Source organism: Emys orbicularis, chromosome 20 (assembly GCF_028017835.1).
Source record: "Emys orbicularis isolate rEmyOrb1 chromosome 20, rEmyOrb1.hap1, whole genome shotgun sequence".
NCBI classification, from domain to species: Eukaryota; Metazoa; Chordata; order Testudines; family Emydidae; genus Emys; species Emys orbicularis.
The window spans coordinates 1,271,335-1,287,591 of record NC_088702.1 but is presented as its reverse complement, the minus strand read 5'-3'; the positions used below and the strand labels follow the sequence as shown (position 1 = coordinate 1,287,591).

Genomic DNA, 16,257 nt, shown 5'->3' with positions numbered 1-16,257 from the left:
GTATGACAACATTGGATTAGAACCCACCCTTCCTTCCTCAGAAGCTATCCCTTCTGTCAGATACTGCTGCTATGATTCAGGATATCCCCAAGTTGAATCTCCTGAGACGGAGCCAGAAGAGTTTCCCTGGCCAGGTAAGCTGTGTCCAGAAAGCCACCTGGCTGAGTGATCCATGCCAGCTCCAGTTCAGAGAGAAGAAAGCTAAGGCAAGGAGTTGACTGACACCATTTTGGAGTAGCAGTTTCCAAATAGTTGTGTGCTGAGGTAATGCTGGAATTTATAAAAAACCCAGACTAAGTTTACACAGATGTTCAAACAGGCCCAGACTTCATTTGAGTGTTGCTGTATAGATTGAGTCATGCCAGATAAATTGGTGGATTTCTTAGCCAATCACTACAGCTTCCTGAGAGAAAGTAACCTACCCTAAGTTGCCACAATACCCAACCTGAGTCACTAATGCCTCATGATAAGAGTTAACTGTACAGTGAGCAAAAAAAATAATCAGTATCCTAAGTATCACCTCAGATTAGTGGGCGTGTCCAGTGCAGCACTGCTGTAGACATGGGCAGCCTTTCAGCAAGGAACAGCCTGGAATGTGAACAGGCAGTGCTAACTACACACCTCTTCAAATAACTACACGCCTCTTCAAACAGAGCCTGGGAGACAAAGGAGGAAGGCAAGAGAGGCAGTCTCAGCAAGGAAAGATTGTAAAAGGAAGGTGGGACCAGATCTCTGGGACTAAGTAGGCTCAAAATCTGAAGGAGGTCTTAAAATGCTGCTCTGTAAAAATCTTTACCTCCCCCCACAGGAATCTGTCAAGCCTGTCTTTCTAAAGACCTAGTAATTGAGAAAAAAAAAACTGACCTACAATCTACACATTCCTATTGCTATCTTTGGATGGGGGAAGTCTACAGCATACAGTACTGGAGGGAATACAACTGCTGCTTGTTACACTATTGCAACATGCAAGTTGCACCTGTAGGTCAGCCAGGGGCCATAAGGAGTTTGTGCAGACCTGACACTACATGTCTGACCAGAAGCAAGATAATCTGATACCCAGCTGAGGAGAGTTTAGCTACTGGAGGGGTGTGGTCCTGCAGCAGGTTCCAGCACAGCTGGAGAAGTTGAACACAGAAGTGATTTAAGTGATACAGATTCAGTGGCTGGCACACCCACTCCCTCTGTTTAGGTTTGAAGCCCTCTGCCCCTCTCATACCAGTTAGTGAGCCAGGAGTGTTCCAATAACTGTTGAGATTTTGTACGAAATTTTGCCTAGCCCTACTAGCCAGGCACGGATATTTACAGTTGCTTGTTCTACTAGAGGAGAATTGGGGTGTTCCTTGGCATCTTTACTCTAACTGGAGTGTCCTCCAGAAAGTTTTAGCAGCCAACGCTACTCTTTAGCGCCACTTACCAGCATGCAGATGCCCAGCAGGATGAAAGCATTCAGGGTATGGCATTGTTCAAACTGCCAGAGCCCTTCCTCCAAGCTGGTGTCAAACTAGTGCTTCAGTGGAGGTGAACAGATTCTAGCTTTCTGCATGTACTAAGGGTTTCCCCATGTAGGTCTGAGGCTGGGTTAGCAGAGCTCTTAGCCTACTTGGCTAGAATCCCACCAGTAAGCTAGATTTTCTTTGGTGGTTCAGGATCCCTCCCCGCACACCATCCTAGGATTTAGGCAGTGATCAGATTTGCCAAATTAGTATTAGCTTCTGCCATGTTTAGCATACATGCCAATGGTCAGAGAGCTCACCGCAAGCTGGTGTCAAACTAGTGCTTCAGTGGAGGTGAACAGATTCTAGCTTTCTGCATGTACTAAGGGTTTCCCCATGTAGGTCTGAGGCTGGGTTAGCAGAGCTCTTAGCCTACTTGGCTAGAATCCCACCAGTAAGCTAGATTTTCTTTGGTGGTTCAGGATCCCTCCCCGCACACCATCCTAGGATTTAGGCAGTGATCAGATTTGCCAAATTAGTATTAGCTTCTGCCATGTTTAGCATACATGCCAATGGTCAGAGAGCTCACCGCAAGATGAGCTGGCTTATAAAGGCTACTTCTGGATCTAATTTATCCCCTTGTTATTACCAAGGCAAGAAAGTTACTAAAAACAGTAAGGCTTTTATTTTAGCTCTATGCAAAGCTTACTAAGTTGAAAGCCTCCAGGAGCCAGGGTATTAAGCCCTGGAAGTGTGCACAACTAGTATTCAAGGCACTGTTCTGATCTGTTAGAACCAGTCATCTACAGAACCAGTTCGAGGGAGGCTGAACTGGTTTTACCAGTGACAAACCAATCCTTAGCAAAGCCACAATTTCAGCCTGTCAAAGATTACTGGAGCAGCACCACTAGTAAATTACATCTTGAGCAGAGACTAGCCTCTACATCAGCTTTCAGGGCATGCTCACAATAAAGCCAGAGGGCACAGTAACAAAACCAATCTGAAGATTGAATACCATAGGAGATACTGCTTCCATATGCGCTCACATCCTTGCAATATCCAGCCATGATGCTTTCAGCCCTAGAACAAGCTTCCAACAAGCCTGGAACAGAGCTTTGGCTGCAGCACAGTAAATGGTTTCCCCTTTCTCCAAAGTCAGATCTTTTTCTGACCACAAACCCAGTGCTGCGCTGAGCAGCAGAGTTATTTCTTGAGCTCCAGTTGCTGAGTGGTGGCTTCAGACTGAAAGTCCAAAACTTCTCCATAAGCCAGCTGTCTACTCCGGGCACACACAGCTTGTAATCCTTTACAGAAATGGGCCTGAAATTCCAAGTCTGCCACCTCACACTAGTGTCACAGAACTGGCAAAGGAGCCTGATGGGGCCACCCCAACAGCTTCAGACTTCAGCCACATCGAACACAATCTTGGCATGGTCTTTAGACGCCCATCAGCATATTAGGTAGGAGCTCAGCAGTCACAATACAGTAATTGTTGCACTAGAAGTGCTTTAGCACAAATAAATAACTAACTACTTAGTGGGGAGGGCCCTCTTGGCTAAGCAGGAGGCTCCCAGAACCGCCATCCTACAGCAGCACATGTACAGCAGTTACAGGCCGGCGGCCTAGCCTCTAAGGAAGGAGAGCACCAGATGCCACCACGCCCAGGAGAGGAAGCAGAGCTCACAACCAACTCACTCCAACGCGCACGGAGGAATAGCGATGCCCAGCCCTACATGCTGCACGGACACCGCACCGACGTTCCCGTTCCCATCCTCTCCCTACAACGGATTCCTCCGGGGCTCGCCCAGCACAATGCCCAGGAGAACACCCGCAGCATCACCCCACGCCCCACCCATGGGGACCCCAGCCCCCAGGGCCACCCCTTCCCAGCCTCCCAAGCGCACGATAAGCCTGGGCCCAGACCAGGCTGCACACCCGGGAGCACGGGACACCCCCCCACTGACCCCCACCGCCCCGCACACACGGGGAGGGAGCGCTTCCTCGGAGCCAAACTTGCTGCCTCATTTCCTGAGCAGGGAGCGGAAGAGACGCGGCCCCACCCCGCCGGCCGGGCCGGTGACCCACCCCCACGGCTCGCCGGCCCCGGGCAGGTGACCCCCCCGGCTCAGCCCTACCGAGCCCAGGTGCACCCCGCCGGCCAGGTGACCGCCGCCCCCCAGGGGTCGCCAGCCAGGCCCCCACCCCGCCGGCCGGTGATCCCCGAGCCCGGCTCCCGCCCCACCCCGCCGGCCGTGCCGGTGACCCACCCCCACGGCTCTCCGGCCCGGCCGCCCCGGCCTCAGCCCTACCGAGCCCAGCCCCCCGCGGGCGGAGCAGCCCGGAAAGGCCCCTCGCCCGGACCGCGGCCTAGTCCCGCCCCGGGCCCCGCGGCGCGGCGCTACCTGCTCGCGGTTGCGGCGCTCGGCCTCCACCTCGCGCTGCAGGCGGTCCGCCCGCTCCTCCGCATCGTCCGCCTGCTGCTGCAGCACCTGGATCTTGCGCTTCACCGCCTCGATGGTGGTTACCCCGGCCATGGCTCCGCCGCGCACCCGCCCGCTCCCGCTCCGACTGCAGCCGCGCGCCCGCCGGCCCCGCCCTGAAATACCGGAACTCGCCCCTCCCCCGCCCGGGAAGTGACGTCCCTTCCGGCCGGGCGCGGCAGGACCCGGATGGAGTCTGCCGGGCCCGCCCGCTCCGGGGTTGCCATGGTTACAAGGCAGCGGAGGCGCAGGCAGCTCCGCCCTCCTTCACGCTGTGCGCAGGCCCCACCCCCAAAGCCCCAGCGACCCCCCCCCGCGACCTCCGACCCCCCCCAGTCTGAGTTACACCCCAAAGTCACAACAGCCCCACAGTCTGTTACACCCCTGCACCTCAAAGCCACCCCATGGACCCCCCAGTCTGAGACTCCCTCCCCGAGCCCCAGAACAACCCGCAAGGTGCAAACGCTTACGAGCGGAAAGGTCAGAACCCCTGCGAAGGCCCCAAACACCCCGATGAACCCTCCCCAAAGTCCCAGTGTTACAACCTTCCCGCGACCCCCCCAATCCCAGCCACCCCTTGTAGGTCACAAAAATCTGCTGATGATAGACCTAGGACCCGCAAACTCTGCACACTGACCAGCGGCAAACAACCGTCGCCCCGGCACGCCTGTCGGGCTGCCACCTGCCCAGGTTTTCCCAGGATCCTGCCCTTTTGTAGGGAGCTGTCCTGAGAAATCTGTCAGGGCGCTCAGCGCATGCTGCCAGCTGGCCAACGTCATGGGCTTAGGATCATCCTGTACATCCCCGTTTTTTGTACCTCAAAGGTGGCAGCCCTATGCCCAGGAGTCACCAGTCCATCCCCACAGACCCCAAGCCCAGGAGACCATGTACATATATGGGCATGAAGACTATAATTCATGATCTTCACCTCCCAGAACAACAGCACAAGCCTTTGCGGGTGCAGCTAGACATTCCACTCAGCTGAGATCACCCCACACATGGCTCCCTCCTCTCCCGTTTCCCCCCCAGCATGACAGCATTGCTCAGGCTCTGGCCAGCATTTTGTCCAGGTTATTTAGAAGTAACTGGGTTAATACTCAGTAGCACATTTTTCATTTTGAAATATCTTTAGCTTTAGGGAGAGGTGCCTGATCAGCTGCCTGGAAATCTACTGCCTTTATTCTGGGCCTCTGCCCCTGACCTAGAAGGACCCCCCACCCCAGCCCAGATTTTCTGCTGGACACAGTAGAGAGCGGGGCTATCAGGGAATGAGTTACAGCTCCCTGACACTGCCCATCCCCACCACTAGATGTAGGTTACAGCACCCTTGGGGTTGCACTAAACTGTGCCAGATGACCGTGGACCCCAAAGGACCATATGCCAGCTGGGGATTACTGAAGTGCATTGTACACTCCCCCGTCTGCCCTTCTCTGTCCCCAATGCGCCCCCTATACTAGGTGCAGCGGGGAAGGAAGAATCGGAGATTACAAGCAGGCAGGAAGCAAAATAGGTGCTTAGCAAGGTCAAGAATCTGTCCCCCTTCTTCACAGAGTGAGAAGAGAGTTCAGACTCCTTGACCCATTCAGTCCTTGGCCTCTTTTGGAGGCTGCCAACCTGTGTGGCAGTTAGCGCTGTCTGTGACAACAGGGGAAACATGTCCACTAAGAAATGGGCTGAGGTGCCCACCTCATTTCACCCAGCTCCTGAGCAGCCATTACATTGGGTCTGAGTGATGAGGCCAGATCCCACAATTGCAGTGCAAGTCTCATGCTGTTTGGTGTTTTCCATAAAGCCCCGACTCCCAGTGTCATGTGATTAGATGGGGCTCTCAGCTTTCATTGTTTCTAGCCCTTGGATTTGGAGAAAAGTTTGCCAATGTGAATCCCCCAGCCAGACTCTAATCTGAAGGCAAATCAAAAGAGCTCAGAATAGATCACTTTCACTATCCCATGGCTTTTACGCCAACCTTCTGATTTTTGAGGCTTGATTAATTATGTTTTAATACTTGGTGTTGGCAAGATTCTCAGCAGCCTAGTGAAGCTATGACAACTTACACTAGCTGAGAATCTGACCATGGTCACTTAGGCCCTGGGCTGCATGGAAGGCTCCATAGCACATAACCACTCCCTTGAGACAGCTTCTTCCCCTTCCAGGGTTACATTTTTTCACAGTAACTCACTGCTACCAGTGGGTCCTGTGCTTTAAAGTGCTGCAGGGTTTTCCCCATAGCCATACCTGGAAGCCCACTAGTTTTAGCTAGCACTGAATACTCCCCCCACCCCTCTAGCCCTGTGTGCTAGGCGATGCAGAACGGTTTAAACAGCTTTCCTGTGCTGGGAATTTGGCAGAGTCCCAGGAGAGCTTGCTGAGTTGCTGCTTATTTGCAGCCTAACTGAAGTTCACTTTTGGTTTTACTCATGATGATAACTCCTGTTACGCACAGTTTGCACTATTGCCCTGTTCCTGTAGAGCTTTACAACAGAAACACAATTTGCACTTCATCTCCAGCCAGTCTGCCACTGCGACTGCTGCAGGATTGCCGCTAGCAAAGGGCCGCACATCTTTTCCGTGGCACTATTTCTGTTCCCCCGACAGTGTGCTATGACCGTCTTATGAAGTCACATGTTGTAGCCTTCCCTCATGTGTGTGGAAGCTTTGGCACAGGTTCAAGAAGCCATGCTCCGCCCCTGCTGCGGCCAGAGCAGCCACGGTTCAGACATGCTTGCCACACACAGTGTCAGGCTGGCAGGAGCGGTGCCAGGGTTTTTGCCGCCCTAGGCAGCAGCGCTCCTCCTCAGAACATTCGGTGGCAGGGGTCCTTCCGCTCCGCGTCTTCGGGGCGCTTCGGCGGTGGGTCCTGGAGCGAGTGAAGGACCCGCCGCCGAAGCGCCCCAAAGACGCAGAGCAGAAGGACCCCCTGCCGCCGAATTGCCGCCCCCCAAATCCTGCCGCCCTAGGCGACCGCCTAGGGTCGCCTAGTGGAAGCGCCGGCCCTGCAGGCTGGGAAGTGTGAAATACACCTGACTCCTCAGCCAAGGCCTGCTCGCCACACAAAGCTGCACTGGTGTGATTTCACAACGATTTAGGTATCTGTGCGTGGACTGTCTTCAATCGATTACAACCCAGCTGATATTGGTGCAGCTCACACTGGGAAATGTACAGGTGCAAGCAACGCCACTGCAACCAGCTTTAAACCGATACGAGTGTGTCTACACAGAGGTTTAACTATACTGGTTTTCAATCTGATTTAAATTAATCCGGTGCAACCTCAGTGTGTAGATGGACTCGAGGGAAAGTGCCCTTTTTCTGCTGGGTAAAACTAACAGGCAGTTTTGTCCTTAGCTGTACTTTGCATGGTCCAAGTCCTGAGCTCTTTCCTCCATCCACACGCAGAGAAAATCCCTACTGACTCAATGGAGAGATTTGCCTGTGTAAGGATGCCCAGATTTGAACTTACTGTGTGTGGTGAGACCAAGCCCCTGAGAACCTGGAGAGCCCAGAAAACTATAGCAAGAGGGGACTGGAAAGAGGAGCTGGGGGAAAGTGGAAAGAAAGAGGGCGAGATGGAGAGGAAAGAAAACCCCAGAACCCACTGGCCAGAGAGGCCTCGTCTTTATTGCTTAAGGCCCCAATTCAGAAAGGTCCTTAAGCATGAGCCAGACTTTAAGCACAGACGTAGTACACTGGGATTACTCACATCGCTAAGTACCTTGCTGACCCGGGGCCTAAAGGAGGAAGCCCTGAGCAAAGCCACAGGGGTTGAAGAAACGTCTCCGGCCAGGCTGCGGCTGGTGTGGAGCCAAAGTGTTCCTGTTTGCACGCCCATTGCACCAGCACTATGGCTCTGCAGCCTGCCCCTCCCCAAGGGCTTTACCAACCGTCTCGGCTGCACTTTAATAACTGGCTCTCCAGACTGGCCTTTAGAGCCGGGGGCTCGGAGATCACCCTGCCTTCTTTGTCCTGTATCTCCCGGCAGCGCCTGATTGACCAGCAGGGCTTGGCACTGAAAGGTGCATATTCCTAACTCGCACTGTCCTGGGGAACCCAGCTGCACCTCCGGGCTGCACCCACGGCTCAGTAACTATCGGGGACTTGTTTCTGGTTCCCATCGGCAGGGGACACTTTCTCCTCCTGGTTTCAACTCAGGCATTCTCCCAGGGGTCATCACGTTCCCACCATGGGCGGCGGGCGAGTGAAAGGTGGTGAAAGCTCCTTCATCCCTCAAATCCCTGTGGATGATGAATCTGAACAGCTTATCCCCTTCTAATTCCATGCAGCAGCTGCGCGGGACTCTGACGGCCCTTAGCCCCATGATTGATGGGAGGACGACGGCGCTGAGCGAAACCCTATGCCACTCGTGCCATTGTTTTCCTGGAAACCGCGGCCAACAATAGCAGTGCTTCCACCCTGCCCCAGCCCAGGCCGACGATGCCGTTTCTGTTTCCACAGCACAGGGGACACAAGGATTCCTAAGGTCACAGGCAGGTTGTAGCTGGCCTGGATCCCGGGCAGAGGTCTCGGAGCCGTACAGCCCACATCTGTCCCCCGTTGTCTTGGCTTTCAAACTACAGGTTCTCTCTCTACCCCCATCAACGGCAACAGCATCCTCAGTGCCACTTCTTCGCACCATGGCTGTGCAGAAGCCTTCTCCTCTGCAGCTCAGCTCACCTGAGAGCTACCTCCCTGCATCCCCCCGGCCCATCAACTCTGCCCCTGGAAACACGCCGCTCCCCACCCTGCCGGCCCCCGGCCTGGCACTGCTTCCTCTCTAACTCTGCCTGCGCAGAACTCCCCAGCCTGGGTTGCGGGGAAGCTGCTCCCCCAAAGGGAGCTGTATTAGGCTCGCACGGGAGCAGGAGGGAGGGACTCCAGCCCCTGATGATGATCTGGATCCCTGCACCGGATGTTGCTGCGACGGTAGGCCCAGATTCACTCCTGAGCCAGCGCTCGGAGCAGGAGTTCAGGGGAGGGGGTTGCACCTTCTCTGTTCAGGAGCTGCTGGAGCCTGGTTCCAACAGCCCCTATGGGCCATTGCAGAGGCAGAGTCTCGCTGGGGCACAGGATCATCCAAACCACTGCCTTTCCCGCCCCGGACATGCCCTCCATCTTCCCCGGACCTGCCCCAGAATCCCTTGCACCTGGGCCTCCTGCCCAGGGGATGCAGACTGGGCAGTGCTTCCTGCACTGTTTCCTGGGAGGGTCTTTCTGCCCCTTTGCATCCATGCCCAGGGCGTGGAGCACAACAGCAGGTTTCCGCCCTGCTTTCCTGGCTGCTCTGTGAAAGCGGTGAGATGTGCACACACCATGGCAGGCTGCACAGTCTGATCCCTGGCTAAGAGGCTGTGTAGCAGCAGGGGCCGGAAGAACCCAGCGGCTGAAAATATCCTTATCTCTCCCATTGCTCATTGTGGTCAGGCTGTGCGGTCTGTGACTCCACATTGTCACAGCTCTGCAGCTGCTTTCCCTGCCATGCCGCAGGGCTGCCCTGGGAGCCACTGACCAGCACTGGGAGACGGGGACGTCCCTTCCTGCCGCTGATTTTGACTGTGCACTGCACCACCACGCACTCATACACACAGGTACACCCACTGACTCTGTGTGCACACTGCACACCCTCTCACCCCTGTGCACACTGCACACTCACTGCACAGCCCTGTGCACACCTTGCACGCTGCACACCCTCTCACCCCTGTGCACACCGCACAACCACTGCACAGCCCTGTGCACACCTTGCACGCTGCACACCTTCTCATACCTGTGCACACTGCACACCCACTGCACAGCCCTGTGCACACCTTGCACGCTGCACACCCTCTCACCCCTGTGCACACTGCACACCCACTGCACAGCCCTGTGCACACCTTGCACGCTGCACACCCTCTCACCCCTGTGCACACTGCACAGCCCTGTGCCCACCTTGTACGCTGCACACCCTCTCACACCTGTGCACACTGCACACCCACTGCACAGCCCTGTGCACACCGCACACCCTCTCACACCTGTGCACACCCACTCACTCCGTGTGCACACCATGTGCGCCGCACACCCACCGTCACATTGGCACGGCAGAGTCTCTTCAAAGGGGATTTTCCTGCTGGTGAGAGGTGCCCTGGCAGAGGCCCTTTATCCTCAGGAGAAGGGCACCCTGGGCACAGAGTGAGCTTCCCCACACCCGGGCTCCCACCTGCACGTCTCAGCCCTGCCACCTCTAGAGGTGAGAGGGGAGTTCAGGCTCCGAGCCCCATCCAATCCTTGGCCTCTGCTGAGACCTACAAGAAGGGGGGCAGTCAACTGCAGGGTGCACCCCTGTCTGCTAGGACCTGGACTGAGACTAGGGGCCCCTGAATGACCAGCAGCCCCCAGCATACTGGGCTGGATCCGGACTGGTGACCTGGAGGTGACGCTAACCCTAATCCGAACTCAGACCGGAGTCCGCTTTCTCTCTCGCGCACAGAGGGATGGAGGCTCGGGAGGGATGCTGATCAGCCCTGGCCACGCTTTCTCCGTTCTCCGGTGATGATTTGTGCTCAAGGGCTGGGGATAAGCACCCTTATTCCTAGAGCCAGACAGCCCAGCCTCCGGGCAGGAGCAAATCCCGGGCAGGGTGTCATCTCTGTGCCGTCAGCCTTCCCTGCCATCTGTCGCCTCTCTGATTATCACCATCAAGTGCTTTAATTGAGCAGAGACCAGCGGAGAGAGACGCGCGCACACACACGCACGCACGCACGCACACACACACACACACACAGCCATTCACTGCTGCTCCTGCCCCTTCTCTTCGCTCTCCCTCTCCCCGGGGTGGTGCTGCCTCCAGTCCTTTGTCTGGCTCACTCTCCCCTCTAGAGCCTTCCTCGCGCTCCAGCTGGGAATGAACCCAAGCCCAGGTCCCCGGGCGCGAGCCCTCGGGCAGCTGCATGGGGTCTGTCTCGGGTGGCTGAGGCCTGGCCTGCCCTGGGGTTTGCTCCTGTTCCAGCCCTGGTACAGCTGCGTGGGCACAGATCCCTGGTGTAGACAGGATGAAACCCCTTTAGAGCAAGATCTGCACCGGGGCAGGTTAGGCCGGTTTCCCGGAGGTGGAAACAGCAGCTGTGCTTGTCAGCCCCAGCAGCTGGATCATGGCCGAAGCTTCCAGTGCAGGCAAGGCCTTTAATGGGGGAGGGTGACTAATTCCTCTCGCTCCACCCCGGGGTGGGGGCGGGTGGGGGCAGTACAGAGGCCATGGGTAAAATCCCATCTGCATGAACAAAGCAGCCCAGAGCAGCATCCTGCTCCCCATGAGCATGCCAGGCCCTGGAGGGGCAGCGCTGGGCTAGCTCATCTCATGTGGCAGCCTGAAACCCAAGCTCTGCTTGAATAGACAGGTATGTGGGCAGCCTATTAATACTGCCTGCGTAAGCCCGGCGCTCGCATGCCGCTGACGCACTGACCCAGTGACAGGTTTCTGTCAGGGCCATTGTGGGGGCAGCACCTGGCTCCTGCCTGGGGAAATCTTTGGATGGCATCAAGCTACTGTAGCAGTTCTTATGTGCCCCCCCACCCCCACCCCAGCCTTCAGCATGTTATGGGGAAGGGAGACGCAGCCAGCGTGCCCCTGTGCCTACCAGAACTGCCCCTCGGCAGCTGGGTGTTAGATAGAGAAGCCCCGAGGCTGCTCTACGTTATGCTAGGGACCAAGGTGGTCCCAGGCAGCCCCAGGACTGGGGGAGCATACAGCTGGAGCACAGCTCAGTCAGCTGGGAGGCTCCGGCCCAGTGACCCCCGTGGTGTAAGAGAGACGGATCTGACCTCTGGTGCCCAGCCTTGGGGCTCCCTCTCGCCCCAGAGAGCTGCTTGCTGAGGCAGGGGCTCCAGGCACCGCTTCAGTTGATGCTGGTTAGTTTCTTCTCTACAGAAACAGGAACAGAAGGTAAACCAGGAGGGCCGGAGGGAGCCCAAGCCCGGGCTGTGGGAGGTGTGGTTTGCTCTTCATGGCAGCAGCTCTGGTGCTGAGGAGTTACAGTTAGAGCAGCTGCTTGTACAGGCTGCGGGGGACAGAGAGGGAGTGTGTGTGTGTGTGACCTGTTCCTGGGTGTGACTGTGTCTGTGTTCTGTGTGTCACCATGCCTGTCTGTGTCACTGTGCGCGTGTGCGCTCCCAGGCAGGTGGCGGGGCCTGGCGCTGCCATACGTACGTCTGCTGCCTTCTTCTCAGCCAGCTCCAGCTTCTCCTGGGCATCTTTCAGGGCCTCTGAGTATTTGTCCAGCTCGTCCTCCGTCCCCTTCAGCTTCTTCTGCATGGCCGCCAGCTCATCCTCCAGCTACCAATGGCAAGAGGCGTCATGTTACAGCTGGCACCTGGGAGCTGCTGCCCACCCAGCCACCCCACCCGTGCCCTCTGGGACGCTGAGCACCCCACCTTGCCCAGTTTATGCCCAGTGCTGGCCTTAGGCACAAGCAGACACTGCCCCCCATCTCCTCCCCCGTGATACAGATCTGCAGTTCGTGGGCAGTGGGGCCAGTGGGGGGGGGGGTCGGTTGCACACGGGCACGAAGGGCCTGACTCTCAGCTCACTGAGGCCAGTGGGGTCCATTGACCTGGGTGCAGTCCCTCCTGGTGTGTAGCAGGGCAAACGAGGGGAGAATCGGGCCCCAAATGGAAAGTTTCTTCTGCCCGGTGAGTGGGGAGCTGCACGGGGCCGACCTGTGCTGCTGGCGGCCCCGGTTTAATGGCTCCTGTAGAGCTGCCCTCCTGAGTCGTCTCCCTGGTGCGCTGCGGCAGGATGTCAGAGCCCAGGTTCTGCTAAATCCCAAACCCACCTCCCATCCCTCCCGCTGCGACTCTGGACTCCACAGCTGAGCTGCTGCTGCATCGCTTCCCGGGGAAAGGCCGGGCTCAGCTGGGCGGTGTGTGAAAGGCCTAGAGGACTGGAGCAGGCTTCAGCACTGGGCACACGATTGGTGTTCGTGTGACCCACAATCTATGGGGGTGGGTTTGTGAGTGTGGTATTTACGGGGCACACAATCCATGGAGTGGGTGTGTTCAGGACACACAATCTGTGTGTATGTATGCTGTATATTGGGCACGGAAGCTGGTGGTGGTACACACACCACGTACCACATTCTTCCCTCAGGTACGTTCCGAGTGCCCCCCTGGACTCCAGCACCGTGCGTGGCAGTGCATGTACCTGTGAGTCCCAGTGCATCTGGCTGCGAGCTGGCATGTGGGTGTTTGCCTGGCTGACTGGCTGTGTCGTAGGTATGGATGAGTGTGTCTGGACCAGCGTCTGCGTGTGCCCAGGCATCCGGGAGGTGACGGGCATTCCCAGTTTGTGGACCTGTCCCCTCCCGGGTCTGCTGCACCCCCCGGGGCTCGCGGCAGCGCCACTTGTACCCACAGACTCGACTCCTGCATGTCCGTGCCCAGGGCTGGAGGAGCCGAGGGCAGGTCCCCTGAGGGACGCCGACACGCAGCAGTCCTCCTGCTCTGGAGATACGGGACGAGCCCCATCCCAGGGGGAGCAATAGGAGCCCCCCCAGCATTGGAGTGAGTCTCCCCAAGGGGGAGCCGCTGGGCTCCTGGGGGCAGCTGCCTTTCCCTGGGGTAAGTGCCGCTCTCCGCCATGAGGGGGGCCAGAGGCTACTAGGTCTCTGGCCGGGGCAGGAGTCTGCCCCCAACCCCGGGGAGAGGGCTGGGTTAGGGACAGCGCCTGCCTCTCTTTCCCACCTGTTTGCTCCTCTCCTCCGCCTGCTTCTGCTCAGCCTCCGCCTGCTCAGCCCGGTCCAAGGCGTTCTCCTTGTCCAGCTTCAGCATCTGCATCTTCTTCTTTATGGCCTCCATCTTCACCTGCGGGGCTGGGGCGCCTCTGGCTGGCGGGGACTAGCAGCAAGGTGGGGATGAGTCGGGCTGGGGCTGCCGAGTGCCTGGCCCCCTCCCCGGCCGAGGGTTTTATCAATACGCCCCTGACAGCTGGCTCGGGGCCTTTGCCTTTCTTGGGCTGAGCCGCCTCCTCTCGCTCCCGAAATGTCTGTCCACAGGGTCCCATTGTCTCAGTGCACGCCTGGGGAGCGCGGGGGTGGGGGGATGCCTGCTCAGTGACTTCATGGACAGGGCCATATTTGGGCCCCCGTGGGACAGCTGGGAGATGGTTATAAAAAGCACAGGCAGCTCTGTGGGCTGGGGGTGATGGGGGGAGATCCCCTGCTCTTCCGAGAGTCACAGATCCCAAGGCCAGAGGTTAGCCCAGGCCAGATACCTGCCCCCCCCCCCCAACTCCTAGGGCAAATCTTCGGAAAACAGCCAATCCGGAGTCCAAACGCGGCCGTGATGGAGAGTCTCCCCACCCCCTCCCACCTCCCGGCCTTGGGACATTGTTCCCGGGGTAACGCCCTTCGCTGACGCTGTCCGACATTGGGTCCAGCCTTCGTGTGTCCAGGGTCAACTGCCAGCCCTGGGACTGTGTCAGACCTTTGGCAGCTAGACTGAAGGGCCCGTTATCACTGATCTGTTCCCTGTATTGGTACTTGGTGCCGGGCGGGCTCATGCTCCCCTCCCCAGGGAGAGCCGCTGAGTGAACACAGACCCTTCTGGCCCTCTCGGCAGGCAGCAGAGCCTATGGGTCTGAACAGAGGTCTGGGAGCCAGGACTGGGAAGGGAGGCTAGTGGTTAGAGCAGGGGGGGCTGGGAGCCAGGACACCTGGGTTCTACTCCCAGCTCTGGATTGGAGTCTAATGGTTAGAGGAGGGAGGGAGGGAGCCAGGACTCCTGGGTTCTGTTCCTGAACAAGTGTCTCATTCTGTGGCCTTAGGTGAGTCCCTTCCCCTCTCTGAGCCTGACCCTGGCCGGCTTTCCAGGGGATTCGCCCATTGCCAGATAAAGCCCTTTGCAGATGGACGGCACCACAGGGCCCTCTCATGCACCCTCAGTGGGGCTGCACCTCACTCACCCCACTATTCCCGTCCCACTGGGGGGAGCCAGCTACTCCACAAGCTTTATAGAGGGATGGGGCAAAGGGGCCCGGTCCTGCTCCTTTCAGCACCAGTGGGGAAGTTCCCGGGGGCCTGCAGGGGAAAAGGGCAGGGAACCTCATAGTGAAGTCTGCAGCTGGCGAGACTCGCTGCCCACGGGTTCTCCCTGGTTCTGCGGGCAGCGCAGCTCCCACACGGAGCCCCCACGGGGCCTGAGCCAAAGCCTGTGGGAACGACTCCGGCTGACCTGAGCGGGCTTCATCTGAGTCCCGGGAGCAGGCGCCCCTCCGCACGGCCCTGCCTGCTCAGGCCCGACATTAGCACTGGCCCCTGGGCATGGCCAAGGTGTTGACCTCCCCAAGATCAAAGGAGGGGAACAACGACGGCATGAAGGCAACCCCACTGAGAGAGCTGGGCTTAGCCGCAGCGCCGGGCTCCCCAATTACACCGGGGTGTGTGGGTGTGTGTTTGACCGACTGGGAAGCAGCTCCCGTGGCCTCCGCATGATGGGGAGAGAGGGGGCTGGACCCACTCACGGCACCTGCCCCTGGGGCACAGGTGTGGCCTGCAGCTGCTGCCAGGGCCCAGGGGAGGGCAGCCCGTGAGACAGGTGTGCAGGGCGCTGCAAGGGCCTGGAGATGCTCTACGGGGGCACAGGAATGGCACCCCCAGGCTGACTGGCTGAGCCACTGGGGGCTCCGTGCCCTGCAGGCTGATGGGCAGGAACGGGTGTCCAGGGACGCTGTCCACGGTCTGCCAGGCCCAGGCCCCACCTCCCATCAGGTGGTGCGCTGGCCTTGGGGGGCAGAGGGCAGCCTGTGCCCTGAGCAGGAAAACGCCCTCTCTTGGTCCTGCTGCTCCTGCTGCACTTTGCTGCCCGCCCGCCCGTTCTGCACCACACCATGCCCCTGGGGGGCGGATGGGGGCAGGGATGTCTGAGACCCGGGGTCAGTGAGGAACCTCGGCCCCTGTGTTTTATCCACATTCCTGGAGGATTTGCAGTGTCCCAACCCCAGGCCAAGCCCCTGGCTGTACCCCACCCCCAGGCCTCCGCCCAAAGCACTTTCCTCTGTTCATGAACAGCTGGGGAACCTCAGAGAGAAAAGAATGGGGGTGTGGCGGAGTCTGTGTGGGTGTCAGATGGGGAGGGGGCTCCAGGGGGCTGGGAGGGAAGAGGCTCGATGGGGAGGGGTGGGGTAACGAGGTCTGTATTAGGGTTACATAGGAGAGGGCTCTCTCAGGCAGGCCTGGGAGCAGGGGGTCTCTGCTGGGGACGGATGGGCAAGGTCTGCCTCGGGCTGGGGTCAGACGGGGCGCACGCTCTCCCTGGGTGCTTGGCTCAGTGCTGCCGCGGAGATGCCCCTCTCAAGTGGGTCTGGAGGCTGGGGCAGGCAGATGCTG

General features: G+C 58.2%; 1 protein-coding gene across 8 annotated transcripts in view; it reads right to left on the bottom strand.

Annotated features, from left to right (window-relative positions):
* The window catches only part of TPM3 (tropomyosin 3), a 32,473-nt gene extending 18,744 nt beyond the window's left edge, over positions 1 to 13,729 (bottom strand). For 5 of the 8 annotated variants that reach the window (XM_065419865.1, XM_065419867.1, XM_065419866.1 and 2 more), the window contains exons 1-2: positions 13,616 to 13,729; positions 12,084 to 12,209 (exon numbers count right to left, since the gene is read on the bottom strand). In XM_065419865.1, coding sequence (XP_065275937.1) covers positions 12,084 to 12,209; positions 13,616 to 13,729 — 240 coding nt within the window. Of the gene's footprint in view, positions 1 to 3,835; positions 3,995 to 12,083; positions 12,210 to 13,615 lie in introns of those variants that run through there. The other 3 variants (XM_065419870.1, XM_065419872.1, XM_065419871.1) reach the window with 1 other exon arrangement.
* Between the last annotated feature and the right edge of the window lie 2,528 nt (positions 13,730 to 16,257).